Consider the following 19618-nt stretch of genomic DNA (forward strand, 5'->3'; position numbering starts at 1 on the left):
AACAATAAAAATCAGACTAAAATAATTATAGTTGTCCCAACCAGCTGTAAATCACTTGTGACTCTTTCATAAAAAAATCAAGTACACATCCACTCTCAGATTAACCACTGCTTAGACACCAAACTGATAAATGTGTATTCAACTCTGCAGTTTTGCAGAAGATAAAAGTTTTTAATTAATATATTTTAATGATGTCTAAGAATTTAATAGATAATACTTAGTTAAATCATGTGACACTTTTATGATTTAAGTACAGTTATCACAGTGGGCAGACATGTAGTGATCATGCTGAGAATTCTCCAGCCCACGGATTCCAACAAGCAGAGCATCCAACCCCAGACTATCAAATGATCTCATACACTACAAAGTTGGCATCTAACTTTCATTACGTTTGGGAAGAAATTCTATTTAAGTGTATATATCTGTCATCTCCAAACAGACACTCCAAATACCTTTCATGCTCAATGTTCCTTTCTGGTTCTTGAACTTCATTTAACAATTTATTCAAGCTTCTGATCTTTGCTTTCTTCTCATTCAGGACCAGAATAAACCGCTTATAGAGATCAGTCTCCAAGGCTTCCTTAGCAGTCACACATTTTTCAAATCTAAAACGTAAATAAATAAATAATGTGGTTTTCCTTAACATTAATATTATTCAATCCAAAACGAAAGGTGATTTCAAGAAAACTTTTCAAGGAAATTACAATTAAAACTCACTTTTATGGGCTTCCACTGATTTAAAGTTTCACAGAGATAATGAAGCAAATAATGGGAATTTATTGTTTATTAATGTTAGTAATTTATGTAGTGAGATAAGGATCAAAATTAGAAAATGATACCAGAAAAGCTTTCAAAACATCTAAATGTTTAAATGTTAATAATTTATTCACATTTACCATTTATTTCCAAAGGGATATGTTTTATGGGAGAAATATCACACAAGAGTAATTATAGCCTATAATTCCTGTATTTTCCTAACATTGCTATAATAGTAACAGTGACTGTGTTTTGTGATTACATGATTTACCTGTTTTGCCTAAAGAGATTATGAACTGTTCCGTGGCAAGAACATGATTTATACAGTTGGATCTTCAGCACCATGCGCACACGCTTCTATGTGCATGTATATAATGAATGCAAGTATTTAACCTGAAATTTCTCAGGAAAGAGTAATGAAGCTGCAAATGTGAAACACTATATATATATATCCTCAATTTTAGATATATGAAAGAAAACATAAAATTCTCTGTCATTTATAATTCATTCTACAACATCCAAAGAAGTGAACAAAAGACTATACTAATTTTAATCTTCCAGATATAAAGAAAGCTAACAAGCAGAGATTGCATATGTAAGATTTGTGCATACATGCAAACCATGAACAAACCTATAAAGACTCAAATATAAATTATTTCATATAAAATATTCTTTTAAATGTAGTCTTGCTCTGCCTCGTGTTCTCTTTACTATTTACTTTTGTTGTTCTATACAGGTATTTTAGTATTTTCATGATATCTGTATAGATGTGTATATATGTCAGATATTTACAATATATAATTTCTTCAGTGAAAAATGAGAAACAAAAATGTCAAAATTTGATACCTTTGATATATACGTCCTTATGCTTTTAGCAACTTACCTATCTAAAGATGCAAAGAATTAGGGCCTTTTATGGAATGAAAAGGAACAAAAAAAATACATTTTCTGGGCGAAATTACAGCTCTCTTACAGTACAGTCATTGCCAAGGTTGTCAACTCCATAAGGGCAGAGTGCATGTGTGTTTTACTGACTGCTTTATCCTCAGTGCTTAACACAGTGTTTGGCGTTCGAGAGATGAGTAGGAGCTATCAGTAAAATGAATAAAGTAAGGGAGTTAATATAGACTTCTTATAAAGAAATGGAGAACCTGTGATTCTGAAGTTATTTTTCACTCTTTTAACAGCTCTTCACCACTGTAATAGCAACATTTTTCATCTGCTTCAGCTTCTAAAAGAAATTGTGGTAAATATTAATATAACAGTACTCCTTTTACCAAGCAAAGCTCTTTGAGAAAGATGTATACCAAAAGGTGTAGGAAAAAAATAGAGCCAAAGCTTAAGAGGAGCTGCGAATATTGATGGCTTATTTTAAGCAGGGACATGTCAATGCATTTTTATTTCAGATGCAAAGTGTTATATAAACATTCTACATTATTTTCTTTTACTACTTTCTAATATAACCTAACAAAAATGTTGAAAGATGAGTAGAATATATGTATCATACTTGAGAATATTATAAAATGCTTTAAACAAAGGCAAAGTAAAAATCAATTTTAACCATGTACAATAAAAATCTTGTATATTTTTATAAGTTACATTATATAAGTTTAAGGAACAGTAATCAATAAGTTATTTACCTGATTTAAATGCACACTTAATCTCCCTATAAATCACTTCAATAATTCTTAATTAAAGATTATGTGCATTTAACAATTATCAAGCACATTTCAAAACCTTTATAAAAATTAATATTTAGCATAATACATGGATTTAAAATGAAAACATCAAAACATATCATATAATCTGTGTACAGAATACTGTTAATCCTAATAACTAGTATAACAACTACACCGTCCAAGTTAGCATGTCTGTGATGAGAGACCAAACAACAGAATAAATGGCATCCTATGACTTAAGTAAACCCTAAGGATTTTCTTGCAACCAAACTTCTGATTATCAAATTGGATATCACTGCCTAGACAAAACTAGGAAGTAGGGGTTGGCTGAGAGAAAGTACTACTGTGAACAATTTCAGGACATAAATTTAGTCTCAATTATTAACTTATCAATAAATTTAGAGAACAGTATCCTTCTATTCAATATTCAGTGACTGAGAGGTATATACCATCTACCCTATCCCATTTTTAATGCCAATCCTCTCTTACAGCATTATGATGTTAATACGCCTTCCACATTACCTGCCTCCTACCAACCTTTCACCAAAGGAACTAGACAGGTATTAGAAGATGAGGCCATTTAGTACAGGAGAGACATGGGATTCACTGCTAAGTCAGCAATACTAAAGGAGAACTCACATACAACTAGATTAGACCATGGTCCAAGATTCATCTCCAAGGCAAAACCCAACGCGAATGAAACCAAAGACAGCATCAAACAGCAAACGGCTAATGATTGTTTCATCTTTTCAACAGTGATCAGGACAAAAGACAAAAATGTTAAGGTTAATTATCACCCTAGAACTGACATATCTAGAAATTTAGACCAAAAAAACCCCCCAGTAATTAAAAAACAAAAAACCTAAAAAGATAAAGACTAAGTACAAAAAATACTAAATATTCAAAATAAAATATTCTACACAGGAAGACAAAGAATCTAAGAATAACATCAAAAAATAATAAAGAATGAAAACAAGGAAATTTCATGCAAAATCAAAATGCAAAATAAAACAGATTAAATGATAACCCAAAATAAAACAGCAATTATATAAATGTGAACATGTGGTACTCAGAAATACTGCAATATCCCTTATATTTCCAATCAACTCTGGCCAAATTTATATCCAGGTCAGGGTTGTATGTACAGCAAAGGAAAATCTGAAAAGAGTTCTGAGGACAAAGAATGCTAAAAAGAATTGGAAAAGAAAGCAGTGGTAAAGAGATTTAATAAGCCTTTAAGTAGTGAAGAAGATGGTAAACAGCTGTTCCTCATCCTTTCTGATGACAGAATAAGAGGAAATGGCCTTCAACTATACCATGAAGGACTCAGATTACCAAGAGATGGAAGGAAGGATTTTCTGACTGTGACTGTTCTTAAACATTATAATGTGCTACCGAGGGGAGTTGACGCTATCTCCTGAGGTCTTTAAAAATCAGACTGAATTCATCTGGATATAATGTGATCCTAGCTTGAAGGCAGAGAGATGAAGTAAAAGAGCTTTCAAGGTCTCTTCTATTCTAATGATTCCATGAGTGTCAACCCCATTCAATCTGCTGAGAACTGCCTCCAATTACAGGTTTAATAACTGTAACTCAGAATAAAGCTGGAGAGTTTCTAACTTGATATCTGAATGCAAACAAAAGACCTATTCAGTAATATGGAGCTTGAGAGTTGTATTTGAAATTAAATAGGAAAAACAAGTGAACTAAATATAGCTAATAACGTAAGGACTAGCATATATTTCTAATGTTTTCTCCTTCATCTAAATGATACAAAATTAAACTGATCCAGTAATGTCACTTGTTCAAAATGGAGCTAAGACCACAATTATTAAACAGTTAATAAAAAATAATAACAAATATATATGTTAAAAGTCTGTACACTAAATTTTTTAAAAATTTTTTTAAAAAAATAATGTTTATTTATTTTTGAGAGAGAGCAAGCACAAATGGGGGAGGGGCAGAGAGAGAGGGAGACACAGAATCCTAAGCAGGCTCCAGGCTCTGGGCTGTCAGAACAGAGACCCATGTAAGGCTCAGACTCAAGGACTCGAAGATCAGAACCTGAGCAGAAGTCAGATGCTCAACCGACTGAGCCACCCAGGAGCCCCTAAAGCTTATTCTTTTTACTCATACTATAATTCCTCATTCCTTATTTAAATTTCATGTATTCTCTGCTGTCATCCCAAACGGAAATAGTTTTAGAGTTGGTTCTGATTATAATTATACATACTTAAATAACAAAATATATGCAAAAGAAATCCCCAAAAAGTAAAAAAAGAAATTTAATCCACAATTTCAGACATACACTATTAAGATGTAATTTTCTCCCTCTAGATATTTTCTAGCTAAAGATATATTTTGCAAAAACTGCATACTATTCCTCTTTTTGTTAACTCACATTTCTCCTCTTAACATGTCATTAACATTTTCTATGGTACAAGCACATGTGTATATGATTGTTTTTTGCTCACATAATATCCTATTGTGCATTAAACATATTTAAGACCTATCCACCATAACCTCCAAGGGAATTCTCAGCATCTATTTTGTGCCGCTCACCCGTTTACCCATGCACATACACAGTCTGAAACAATGATGGGGAAGACTTGATTGGAACATGGATGGACAATGATATAAGAATATCAGAGACTGCCCAGAAAACTGAACTGTGGCCAGGCCTGCCACAACAGGCCCCACTGTAATGCTTCTCTACCTTTTATGTCTTCAGTTACCTAACTTAGTAGGTTCACAATCTATTTATAATTTCTCTAAAGACTCTTGATCATTACTACTGCTTTATGGAAGCTGGAGATGTGAGTTCTTTGCTCATTTCCCACTATACTAAGGCTCTAGAGAGAGAACACGTAAGAAAGTACTACATGGTCAAGATCACGATATACTTATAACTCCTTAAAATGGCCACTTTCCCCTCTGATAGAAAAGAAAACCATTTGGGAAATTTGGGAAATAAGTAAAGCTGCTTATCTAATATTTGGAATACAATCAAGAGCCTAGAATTCTCTGGAACAGGCTAACTTTTCTCTGCTGGAGGAGGTGGAGGGGGCACCACAATGACACATATCTTCAACCCTTGAGGAAAATATGTGACCCAGTATTTACAAAAAAAGAAGAGCAGGAACATAATAAGACTGGTGATGAGAGATACGATTGTGCTTTTGATCAAATGGGAAATCTTCTGCCACAATAATGCAAAAGGACTTTCTGGATAGTTAAAAAAGAGCGAATCAAGCATCTGTGGGTTACATATTATACACCCTCCTCTGCCGCTGTTTTACAGCACAGGGTGCATTTGTCTCCACTGTCGCATCTTTGTTCCCTGCTGCTTTCCAGTGTATAGCAGTGCTGTTGAATACTGATGAGACAATACCTCTTTCAACCTCTGGCAGACATTTTAAAGCAATTTGTTCAAGTACCAAGTACCCAGTCTACATTTTTTGTGAGCAATTTGTGGATCAAATTTCCTATCATCCTGAGGGTATTCTGAGTTTTAAATATAATGGCTTATCACAACCATAGTAGATCTCCTTTAATGTGATTTATTTTGTATGTAAAATAGAAAAGCATATCCAAACTACAGATATAAACCCCAAAATTTGATTTCTAGGACAAATATTTGATAGTGATTCATACCAACATGATTTTAAGGAGAACGAGGAAGAGCAAAATTAACTTATTTTTCCATATGGTTTCCTAATATTTACAGTTTTTATTTGGTCTCATTTTTATATAATTGGAGATAAATATTAATTCAGAGATAAAAAACAAGATACCTTCTTAATATAATAACTGAAAGCCAAATATAACCAAGTTTTAGGTGTTTACAGGTCTTGCATTAATCGGACATGTAGAAACATAGTATCATCTAGTCAACATTCTTTTCACAAACATACATTGAAAGGGGTAAACCCTTCACATTTTCCATGTACTTTCAATATTAACTTACCTATGTCCCTATAAAACAATCTTAGGGATTGTCTTAAAAAGACTCTAAATTAGCAAATTATCCTTATGTTTTAGAGCTACTGGTTTGAATGAAAGATAGAAAATCATCTACTGGATATAATGGATGTAACGATAACATTTATTATTTTATCAATGATATAATAATATCATTATTATATACATTCCATATAACTGTCTCAGATGTCACCATGTATATATGCACAAACACATGCATATGATAATGTCTCTGTAGAGATAGAAATGTTCACAACATACAATTTATTTCCTTCAAATATCTTTTACATAACAGAGTAATAAAAAAACACACCCTAGGCCAACCTAGATTATGAATGATATAGCTAAAAAAATGCATAAGGAGAAGAAAAATTACTTTCTTTGTTGTTTAAAAAATAAGAGGCAAAATCAGGAAAATAATATATTCCAAATGTCTTATCTAGCAATCACAATTACTTCATCTTTTTAAAATGTCAGTAGTATGAATTTTCAGTGAGCAAAATAAGTCTCTAGCAGGAACCAGAGCACACAGCATCTGAAATAGTTACTGTTTATAAAAAAATTCCAATAAGAAATCAATTGTGCATATTGACATTTCATGTCTCTTTCTAATTCATTATCAATCCTATAATTTGAGGCAAATTAAATCTTTTAAATATCAACTTCCAAAATTTTGATTAATATTAATGGATTCTGATTCTCACTGCCTGATTATCCCGTATTGTTTATTAGTTTGCTGGTGCCACCAAACACTAATGACTGGAAAGCATTAATGTACTCCTATAATGTACAGTAATAAGTACTAGTTTGGTTTAGTCATACTAAGTAAAGATTTTATTTTAAATATATGCTAGTCTACATATATTATAAACTTACACATCATTAATGTAAAGCTATAGCAATATAAAGAAAGCTTAGAATTTTTATAATACAAGAATATTAGCACATACCGTCCTTGAACATCATTCCAATCTCTCAGAAGCCTTTCATTCTCCTTCTGCAGGTGCTCATTTTTGGCTTGGTTTTCTGCAATGGTGTCCAGGCAATAACAAATAAGTTTCCTAATGACTTCAGCTGGACTTGTGACTTTCTCTAGATTGAAGGAACCAAGTCTAAACTAGAATAAAAGGAAAATATTATTACTTTTGGGAGAAGATAGAAAGTGAGCAACACAGTTTTAAATATACATAATTTCTTCTGAGGAAGAAGAAAGTGTAAGATTCAAATACAGTACAGTTATCAGATATAAATATAGTGAAGAAAAACTGGGCAACTTCCTACCTTCTTACTGAAATTTATGATAGAAAACAACATATAACCCAAGAATAATTTGTATAAGTGGTAAATCACTCTCCTACCTCCTACCAGAAAAGAAAACAACTGAGTATCATATAAGCTTACAACCATTTGTTTGCTACAACTTAATTTAAGTTCCTACTCAAAGTAAGAAAAATAGGGGCGCCTGGGTGGCTTAGTCGGTTAAGCATCCGACTTTCGCTTAGGTCATGATCTCACGGTTCATGGGTTCGAGCCCCGCATCGGGCTCTGTGCTGACTGCCAGCTCAGAGCCTGGAGCCTGTTACAGTCTGTGACTCCCTCTCTCTCCGACCCTCCCCTGCTCACGCTGTCTCTCTCTCTCTCCTAGAAATAAATAAAACATTAAAAAAAAATTTAAAAAAAGTAAGAAAAATAATTGTACAGGAAGATTTATAACTGTAGTTTCTATTAACAAACATGATAAAAGAATAATTGATACAATCTATATCTGAAGAAAGAGCAACATTTTAGTAATGGTTAAAAGACATGCAGGGTTTAGGAAACTGATAAACCCACTAATTACTTCTGATCAAAAGCCAATAATTTGTTACTATAAATTATAAATAATATCAAATGTCAAGTTTGTGTACTTCTTCATAAACATTAAGACTTGTGAAGATATATCCTCTGTTGGAAGGCACATTATAATAAAATAATATTAACACAGTTTCATTATATATAAGGGATTTAGGAGGGAACACAGGTTCTCCTCATTTGGTAGAAAAAGATCCTGAAGTATGGTCATTTAATCGGAAGTATTCTTACTATTTAAACTATCATAACAACTAAATACAATATTTTAAAAATAACAATTACTACATAGTTACTATATCTTGCAGTTGAAATTTAACTCAAGCATAACACAAATACAAACTTATCTAATCACCACCAAAACAAAACTATTATGTCCACAATATAGATTAGTAAACTGAGGTTCAGAGCAGTAATCTAATATATTGAAGAATTAAAGTCAAAATCACACTATGCTATGATGTTATGCTGTTTCCTGACATTAAAGGATATCCTAATTAATAAATTAGTAGGAAACAGAATTAGGTGCAGAACCCACAAATAATTCTGAAGAGAGATTCTAATGGCATGGAGTTTGGGGCAGAAATGAGAATAAAGCTGAAGGTTTTTTGTGGTTCTTGTTTTTTGGGTTCTTAGGTCAGTGATTTCTACTATGACATTCATCTATAGGAACATGACTAAAATGTCTTGCTTTTTAAAAGATGGTTTCTCTACACATGCTATATTCAACATGATAAATATTTAACACTTGATAATTCTGAGAAAGATCCCTATTAGTCAGTGTACAAATAAAGCTGCAAGTCAGTAAAGTGAAAATCCAATATTTACAATAGTAGCATTTGATAAGACATTTCAGCTAATTTACATAGTTTAGGAATATTTAGGGTCATTTAGGAATTTTTAGGATCATTTAGAAATACTTTTGGAACATTTAGGTGTTTAACTCCACAAAGTAAACTTTTATGAAAAATTATGTTTACCAGTTTGCTTTAAATGTTCAGATAGAAAACATAAGTAGATGTCTTAATACCACAGAAAATCAGCCAAAAGGCTCAAATACTGATAAATTCCTAGGTGATGAAAATCATTCATCTGTAGTTACTTAAAATTTAAAGAAAAACAAAGAATATCAAATTCTTCAGTATTATAGCACAATTTAAAGGACGGAACAGACCTGTGGTATCTACCAAAAAAATAAAGTGCATATATTTGTGTGTGTTTTTGAGACCCAAGCAGATGATATGTCTGCTTAATCCTTTCATTTGTTTTATCTCACATTTCCTGTTTCTTAACAAAAGGGAAGTCAAATTAAGACACACTGTCTTTATTTCAATTAGTAAAGGCAGTTGTATTAGGCTTATATATGTAAGCAAAATTAAGCAATTTAAGTTATGTATAATAAAAAAGACCTAGAAAAGGTTAAGAATTTATATTTATTCAGTTGAAATTATTTCAGACTGTCACATCTGATTTATTTATTTCTCATACACTTAGAATCAAATGGCCTAAAAACATTTGCAGTTTTCACAGATCATTCCTATTACAAGCATAGGAGTTTATCCTTTTTTTTTAATGTTTATTTTTGAGAGAGAGAGAGAGAGAGAGACAGAGTGTGAGGGGGGAGGGGCAGAAAGAGAGGAAGACACAGAATCTGAAGCAGGGTCAGGGCTCTGAGGGGTCAGCACAGAGCCCACACAACACAGGGCTTGAACTCACAGAATGTAAGATCATGACCTGAGCTGAAGTCGGACATTTAACCGACTACCAGCCACCCCACAAGCATAGTAGTTTAAATAAAAAAGTTTTATCTCTGTAAAGAATATATAAATTTAAAGAAAATTTGAGGGCAAGGAAAGAAAATAAATTTTAGCATTTACTTTTTGAAGCTTCTGTTAGTGTAAACAAATTTAAAATTAATAAAGATAAAGATCACCTATTGAATATAACTTTTTGAGTTGATACAAAAGAAAAATTAAGCTTATTTTTAGGTAACAGATTACATTATCAATAAAACATAAACCCACAAAGTAATTCTGTACTCTCTCATTATCACAATTGTCAGGTAGCTTTGACTAAGATGGACATTTTCAGAAAGGAAAGAGTTTTTCATTATTTGAAAGTTTCAACAATGACAAAGGGATAATTAATTCATGCCACACGTTGATCCTGAATAAAGTAACTGGTAAAATACAAATGGGCAGATAAACACAAGTCCAGCCCCTTACTCTTCTTAGAGAAAGAATAAGGAACAGATTCTGTATCACTTATAACAAGCATTTCTTTCAAAATTATCATTCAAGACTATATATTCCAAAAGAGAATTATTAGATCATTTCTTGGCTATTCACTTTAGAATAAACCTAAAAGTCATTTCTTGTGAGGAATAGGCAGCTATTTTCTCTTTCTACTTTCTAATTATGTTCACTAGTTTTTGGTCCTTTAAAGGATGTGAACATGTTATTCTAAACAATAAAAAAATATAAGGAGTATCTAGAAATTCAATACAAGAAAAGAAATATACTTGAAATATTCAACTTATTTATAGATAATAAATAGAAAAAACTTATTCCTAATGAGAAAGTACCTCTGCTGGACCAACTTTCCTGTAATACACATGGTTCAGAGCCAAGACACAAAGCCCCCTTCCATTTTCACTGCTGCTATTCCAGCCTTTCTACATCCTTAAACATGAAAGGGGCCATATGCATTGGACTCTGATCAAGGCCCTCTGTCAGATCTAATGAGTTGAGAAGCAGAAAGTGTTTCTGTGTTTTACCTCTATATGTAGTCCATCTTTATACTAGCCCTCACATAAAAAGTGGCAACTTAAAAGGTGCTTGGGTGGCTCAGTGGTTAAGCATCTGACTTCGGCTCAGGTCATGATCTTGTGGTTCACGGGTTTGAGCCCTGCATTGGGCTCTGTGCTGACACCTAAGAGGATGGAGCCTCCTTTGTATTTTGTGTTTCCCTCTCTCCCCACCTCTCCCCTAATAGCTCTCTCTCTCCCCGTCTCTCTCTCAAAAATAAATAAACATTAAAAAAAATATTTTAAAACACTGGCAAGTAAAAAATTGTTATTTTTAGAACAAACACATTTGCACAAAAGCCACACTGTACGACCACAGTGGTTTTAAAATCTACTTTAGCTTTTATTTTATTTTTAAAATGTTTTATTTATTTCTGAGAGAGAGAGAGAGAGCACAAACANTTGTACGACCACAGTGGTTTTAAAATCTACTTTAGCTTTTATTTTTTAAATGTTTTATTTATTTCTGAGAGAGAGAGAGAGAGCACAAACAGGGGAGGGTCAGAGAGAGAGGGAGACACAGAATCCGAAACAGGCTCCAGGCTCTGAGCTAGCTGTCAGCACAGAGCCCGACACGGGGCACAAACCAACGAACCGTGAGATCATGACCTGAGCCAAAGTCGGACACCAAACAGACGCCCTGACTTTAGCTTTTTATTTGACATAAAAAGCTATTAGCAAGATTGTTCTTAGATTATTCTGTAATTTCAAAATAATCTACAATATAAAATCAGAACTTCAAATGGTACCCCCGAATCAGAAATCATAACTTAAAAGCAACTTAAAAGCATCTCTCTTCTTTAAAGGCATGGCCAAAAACCTTTCTTTTAGTAGTGAAATTCTCAAGATCTTGGAGAGAATTCTGTACATACACCTACACTAAGCACCTCATTTAGTCTGTAATTTAAGATTTTTAAGCTACATCTTTATTTTTCTATGTAAAAAAGTTGAGAACAATTAATTTTTTAAATGTTGATAATCATAGTAAGTTGCACTACCTAGTTCCAAACTGTCATAATTTTCACTAGTAAAACAAGCAAATAATAGCATTTTTAAAACCTGATTTGTGTTAAAAATTCTCAATTTCAGAATATTTATCCATTTTCTTTGGTCAATGCTTTCTTTCTTCTGGATATCTGTCAATTCTTAAATCCAAAATTAAATGCCACACCTGCTTACTCACCACTTCAAAGCCCAGGTCAAGTTCTCTTGAACTAAAGTAGTTAAAAAGGCCTACACTGACCTCTCTATTTTACATACCTCAGAGTTTATCTCCCAGTTTTTCTTTTATTTCATCCTCCTTATATTTTTCTCTCATTGTTTCAGAAATTCAGTCTTTTAAATTTCTGGCTCTTTAAAATGAGAGACCCTATCTTATACTTCTCCCAGTGCCTCCATGGTATCTTACACAGTTCTAGACATATATTAAGTGCTCAATAAAAACTTCAAGTTTTTACTGGAATGATCCTTGTTAATATAGGAGTATAACTATAATGGGGAAGGAAAATAAAAAAAAAAATGGGACAATGATGCTCAGAACACAAATTAAGAAATATTTCAAGTAGTTTAAGGATATAAAAAAGTTGTGGAGAGCCTGAGTGGCTCACTCAGTTGGGCATCCAAGTATTGATTTTGGCTCAGGTCATGAATTCATGGTTCATGAGTTCAACCTCTGTGTTGGGCTCTGGGCTACAGCCAAAGCCTGCTTGGGATTCTCAGCTGCCCCTTCTCAGCTTGTATGTGTGTGCTTGTTCCTTCTCTCTCTCAAAATAAATAAATAAACTTTTAAAAAGAGCAAAGAATATAACAAAGTTTTTTTAATGCTTTTTTCTTTTTAATGTTTATTTTTGAAAGAAACAGAGACAGAACCTGAGTGGGGGAGGAGCAGAGAGAGAAGGAAACACAGAATTTGAACAAGGCTCCAGGCTCTGAGCTATCAGCACAGAGCCTGACACGGGGCTTTAGTTGTGAGATCATGAACTGAGCCAAAGTCAGATGCTCAACTGACTGAGACACCCAGGTACCCCAAACTGTTTTACTGTATTGAATAGTATAATTTAAACAAAAAAGACACATGGTTTAAAAAACTGCATAATAGCACTTGTTAATGTAATAACGTCTATGTTTAATAAAACGTACACAGATTTTGTTTTTAAAGAATGTTATAAAGTCAGATAATCAGTTTTCAGGTTTTTGCTAGTGGCCAGATGAAAAGGAATATACAACATTAGTAAAGTATACAACATAAATACTACGAATAACTACTAACCAATTCCTGGGGAACTGCTTGTGGCTACTCTGAATGTTTCTGGGGATAGGAGAGTTGTCAAGGTGTGAGTTGATATTCTGCTTGGAACACATCAAATAAAGGATCTGAGGTTTGATACATTACCAAAGTAGTCTAAATAATCTTGCAGAATTAATCTTTGCTACTGTCCCAGAAACCAAAATATAAAGCTAAAGCCAAGAGAGGAATAAGGATACCTGATGTTATTACTAGGCAAATGATTACTAGGCAGACAGAAACTCATTTTTTTTTAATATGTGTTTTTAAATGTATTCCTTTCAGAGAAAAGTTTAACTGTATCTAGATATATATACACTAAAAAGTAAAGCTTGCCCAATTATAGTTTATAATATAGAATGTTTTGACTATTTTAGACAAATACATAGTCTCCAAAAACACCTCCTGAAGGGCCAGATCCTGGATAGTGTATGACCCCTTTTTAATACTGTAGAACCTGCAGGGGCAAGACACATAACAAGCTAGTAAAACAGGAAAAAGACAAATACACAGTTGCATATATGTAGTTGTGATAACACAGTTACAAAATCCAGTAATACCAGAAATTAGTCAAGTCATATAACAAACAAGAGGCTAAACTATATTACGTTGGCCTACTTATGCTAATTATCACCTGCTCATATTTTGGATCAAATATATTTTTACTAAGATTTGTATCATGAATCCTTTGGTTTAGTGGACCACTGAAATGTTTTACTTCATATTTTAATAAATAACATTACAAATGTACCTCCTAAAGCAGTAATACGTCCAAGTTGACAACTGACCAGATCTCTCTTCTAAATTCTCTAGAACTTAGAAATGAATACCAATAAGGACTCCTTCTAAAAATATAAGATAGCTATATATATTGTGAGACTGTTAATCTCACCTTTCCAACTATTTTCTTGGAATTTCTTACAACTTATTTAAAAAAAATGTTTAAATGTCTCAAGATGACTGTATGATCAAGCAAGACTCTGCATAGTTTAGATCCCATAGGTTCCTACAATCAAAATGCAATAATCTAAAAGTGAAAAATATGCTGAAATCAAATTCTAGTGTTGCAAAATTATTAGAATAGAATTGTAAGGCCACGCTGTATGCTTTATTTATTAAGTATCACTTAAGAAGTCTTATTTTGGTCTTCATAACTGCAAAAATCATTGGTGGACATCAGAGAATCCTTGACAACAAAAACCACAATAGTATATATGGTAAGAGAATCTCAGAAGTTACTTTTACTTTGAATGACTATAAATGTTCACTCCACTACTGTCTTAAAATAGATGAGTCTTTTAGTTGATGGGAAATATAGTAAAGTCTAGATTCATCTCAGCCTAATTAGGAGTTAATATTACCAATGAAAAATTATACTACACATGGATTTAGAATCAACTGAAAGGCTTTGTATAGTAACGGGATTGGGGGGAGGGGCTAGAGGGCAGGAGTTGTCTATTATTTGCCTGTTACTTTATTTTTGGTATTAGGTACTGATACATAATGCCTTGGATTCCCTGACAGTCTTCTAAATCTTATAATACTTATCTAATCATATGTGTGCGGTATGTTTCTCTATCCTCCACTCAGACTTAAATGGTAATATTTCTTGGCACAGTCTCTTGACCTACTTTTCTTTTTTTCTCTATAGTTATAGTGTTATCCACAATCACAGCTTCCATTATTACAGATAAACTGAAAACTGCCAAATGTGTGTCTGTAGGTGGGGGCCTATCCTAAACCCCAGACTTATATACACAGTTAATTCTCTTTAGGAATGGTGCCAGCAGGATGACCCACACAAACCCCAAACTTCAAATGCCAAAACAGAATTCTTTGTCTATCTATCTCACTACTAAACTAGCTCCTCCCTGAATTTTCCAATAGACATTCACCATTCACTCAGTTATACTTGGGTGGTCTCATGAGTGAGTATGGACATCTATCATAACATTACAGTATTTACTTTTTTCTTTTTTGTAGCAGGCTAAAAGCTGCAAAGGGATAGCAACTACATATTACTCAGGTTAGTATCCCCATTCTTCAGACTAGGCAGGCTAGGAAGACTCAGTGAAATCTATGGGCAGATTTCCCTCTTGTTGTGAGGAAATCAGTCTTCTGCGCTATTCAGGCCTTTAGGTGATTGACTGTAGCCCTCCCTTATTTGGAGGGCATTCTGCTTTATCCAAAGCACTAATTGAATGTTAACCTCATCTAAAAACCTCCTAAAAGAAACATCCAGAATAATCCTTGACCACACATCCAGGCACCCTAGCCCATCCAAGTTAACACATAAAATTAACCATCACAGCCAGTAGGCTACAGTGAGAACTTGAGAATTATCACTAATCATAACAAAAAGCCATTGGAAGGTTATAGGAAGGATGGTGACTGTACAGTCTTTAAATAGTCCACAGCATTTTCTCTAAGTCTGCCCCTGATTATCTCAACCTCCTGGTACTCATACTGTGTAATCCTTTCCCCTTGACTGTGGGCAAGCCTGTGTCTTGCTTCTAATAAGCAGAATACAGCAAAGGTGACACATATCGCTTCAGTGATTTAATTATATGAGATTGTAATAGCCATCTTGCTAATGGACTTTCCTTGCTGGCATTTATGATGCTAGCAGCCATATTGGAGAAGCCCATGCAGCAGGGAACCAAGAGTGACAGCTGGCAAATAATCACTTAAAATCCAAGGGAGGCCTCTGACCAACAGCCAGTGTATTAGATGGGTTCTCTATAGACACCAAAACAAGATGTTAATACATATAGGAAGGGAATAATTTTAAGTAATTGGCTGACATGATTATGAAGGTTGGCAAGTCCAAAATGTCTTTACCCTACTTCCTACAACTTGTGAATATGCTACTTTCTACATGAAAAAGAAACTATGCAAATGTGTTAAGGACACAGACCTTGAGATGAGGAGGCTGTTGTGGATTATCTGGATGAGCCTAATCTATTGACATAAATCTTTAAAATCAGAGAACCTCCGTTTCTCAGCTACCATCAGAAGGACATGTTATTTGAAGAGAGGCACAGAAAGATGTAAAATTGCTGGCTTTTAAGACGAAGGAGACCACGAACCAAAATGTGGGTGGATTCTAGAGATGAAAAAAGGCAATGCAATGGGTTCTTCTATAGAACTTCCAGAAAGAAATACAGTCCTGCAGACACATTGATTTTAGCTGAGATAAGACCACTGTTTTGGACTTTTAATCTACAAAAACATGGGATACTGAATTTATGTTGTTTTACGCTACTGTTTGTGGTTATTTGTTGCCATAGCAATGAAAAATGAATACAGTGTTTCCTGGTCTGGTAGGATGAATAATTGCCCCCCAAATGCTCCAAATCTGTGAATATTACTTTATATGGTAAATTGCAGATGTGATGAAATCAAGGATCCTGAGATGGGTTTATAATCATGGATCATCCAGGTAGTCCACTGTACTCACCAGGGTCCTAATAAGGGAAAAGTAAGAGATAAGACTGAACAAGGATAGTGTGATGATAAAAACAGACACTGGAGTGACGTGGACACAGGCCAAGGAATGCTGACAGCCTCTGGATGCTGAAAAAAATCACAAAGTTTGTGGTACTTCATTACAGTGATAACAGGAAACTAATAGTCTTTGTATATTCCTCTAGAATGTCCTCCCTGAATTGTACACGGTTTCCTCCTGTATTTTATTCAAGTCTCCATTCAATGTTGCCTCTGTAGACACATTCTTGACTACCCTAACTATGATATAAGCATTCTGGAATCCTCCAAATAGCCCTACAAAGAAATGCCAACAGTACAGGTATTAAGAAAATATTTTATAATCCTCACAGCAGTTCTCATCATCTTACATCATTTTATTTATAAATGGTTATTGTCTCCTCTCCCCATACCCACAATACGGATTCATAACATGTTTGTTAACTGAATGAATGAACACTTGGTAACAATGCTGCAAATATTTTGCTGCTTTGGAAGTATTTCTTATAGAGCATTTACATTTTAATGTAGTTAAAATATAAAAACACTTGCCTCTGGGGCACCTGGCTGGCTCAGTTGGTACAGCATGCAATTCTTGATCTCTGGGTTGTAGGTTCGAACCCCACACTGGGTAACGTTACTTAAAAAATAAAGTCTTAAAAAAAAAAAAAAGTTTCTTTTTAAGGTCTTTGCAAATGACAGAAGTTAACTATACACCTATATTTTCATTTTTAATTTCTTTCTCCAAATACAGAAGCAATGTTTCCTCACGATTTTTTTCAGCTATCTATTCTTTCCACATATATAAAATGCCACCATTGTTAAAAACTACATATTTATTGGAATGCCTGAGTGGCTCAGAGAGTTAAGCGTCCAACCCTTGGTTTTGGCTTTGGTCATGATCTCACAGCTTCATGAGTTTGATCCCCGTGTCAGGCTCTGTGCTGGAAAGGAGATCCTGCTTCGGATTCTCTTTCTCTCCCTCTCTCTCTGCCCCTACCCCACTCATGCTGTCTCTGTCTCTCTCAAAATAAATAAACTTTTAAAAAGCATTAAAAATACAGAAAGTAGATATTTATGTATAGATAAATGAGTTTCCTATTCAGTCTCATCAGTCACTATTCTTTTACTAGTGGTAGGACGCTCTTTTAATTATTATAGCATTATAATAGGTTTTATTATTAAAGACTGTAAGTTTCATCTCATAATTCCTTTTCAACATTGTATTGTCTGGTTTTGCCAAATACATCCCAAGAGTTTTGACTGTGAATTTCAGATAAGCCAGAAACAACCAAAAAAGCAACTAAAAAATTCTAGGAATTTTGCTTGGAATTACATTCATTTAGGAATTAACTTATTTCCAATATGAATTAACAGTGTAATTCCTCCATTTAGGACCATTATGTTACTTCATCTAATTAAGAGTTATTTTTATGTCCTTTGGTTAAGTTCCCCATTTTTTTAAATCAGACTCCCCACACTGCAGCTGATAAAACCATCAAATAATCTGTAGGTAGAAATATAAATTCAACTGCCTACTCAGTCTTAATTTTTATTATTTTTTATAATAAAATAATTATATGATGTANATATTTTAAAATATTTTAAAACCTGTATTAAAATTAAAGACTTCTTCCTATAGAAGATTTGTGAACAAAATCTAAGTGCTGATCATGAAGGATTTTGCAAAAAAACCACAATACAAATAGCACCTAAGGGCACAAAAAAAACTCTGTTCTCTTAAGTCAGTGGTAATTTGATTTGTCTTCTAAAACCAAGTGATTACTTTTTTTTTAAATTTTTTAATGTTTTATTTATTTCTAGGAGAGAGAGAGAGAGAGAGAGAGAGAGAGAGACAGCGTGAGCAGGGGAGGGTCAGAGAGAGAGGGAGACACAGACTGAAGCAGGCTCCAGGCTCCGAGCTGGCACTCGGCACAGAGCCCGACGCGGGGCTCGAACCCACGAACCGCGAGATCATGACCTAAGGGAAAGTCGGATGCTTAACCGACTAAGCCACCCAGGCGCCCCATAAAAAACAAGTGATTACTTTTACCCACTAGCATTCCAGAATGGGTGTGAGTGAGAAAAATCTCACGGGGACTGGGATCACTGTTGTTTCTTTGCTTCTGAGGCCTCACAGGTATAGTGAGCAAGAGAACACTAGATAAAACTTACTACAGAATATCATCCAATGGGATACTTAGGAAATATAACTGTTACTAAACCATAGTATAAAATGTCATAGATCATTTATTTCTGAACTTAAACCAGTTTATCATGTTAAGTAACAATTGTTCAGGTCTCTCATAACATGTTTCAGGAAAATTAAGAGAGGAGAATCTTAGATATTTTTTCTGATTATAAAATTCTGGCCTTCTGTCATTTAAAAATTTCAGAAACTTAAGGCCAACCTCTCCTACCTTCTATATCCTGCCCCCAAAGCACTGAACTATAGTTTTCTGATGAAAGAGCAGGACTGCTCAAAAGTCATTATATTGACACCAGAAACCTTTCAGACACAAAATATTTTCATAAAAACTTAATGTGTTAACTAACTCTAATATCCTTAAAATCAATTATCATAAACTAATAAACTCAAAACTAGTGATCCTTAAAAAAGATCAAAGAAGTATCAAGTATCTTTAAATTCTCAATTTAAATAAAATAATAAAATATGACATAAAAGTCAAAATATGCTCATTTTTCTGTATGGTTTATGAATTTATTTCAAAAAGTTTTAAAGCTCAATAATTACCTTATAAATTATGGATTAAAAAT

General features: G+C 33.7%; 1 protein-coding gene across 8 annotated transcripts in view; it reads right to left on the minus strand.

Moving 5' to 3' along the window:
* The window catches only part of XRCC4 (X-ray repair cross complementing 4), a 262099-nt gene that overhangs the window by 156183 nt on the left and 86298 nt on the right, over positions 1–19618 (minus strand). For all 8 annotated transcript variants that reach the window (XM_077759852.1, XM_077759851.1, XM_077759850.1 and 5 more), the window contains 2 exons: positions 7367–7533; positions 453–605 (listed from right to left, as the gene is read on the minus strand). In XM_077759852.1, coding sequence (XP_077615978.1) covers positions 453–605; positions 7367–7533 — 320 coding nt within the window. The remainder of the gene's footprint in view (positions 1–452; positions 606–7366; positions 7534–19618) is intronic.

The sequence above is a fragment of the Crocuta crocuta genome, unplaced genomic scaffold, assembly GCF_008692635.1.
Source record: "Crocuta crocuta isolate KB4526 unplaced genomic scaffold, BGI_CrCroc_1.0 scaffold162, whole genome shotgun sequence".
Taxonomy (NCBI): Eukaryota; Metazoa; Chordata; class Mammalia; order Carnivora; family Hyaenidae; genus Crocuta; species Crocuta crocuta.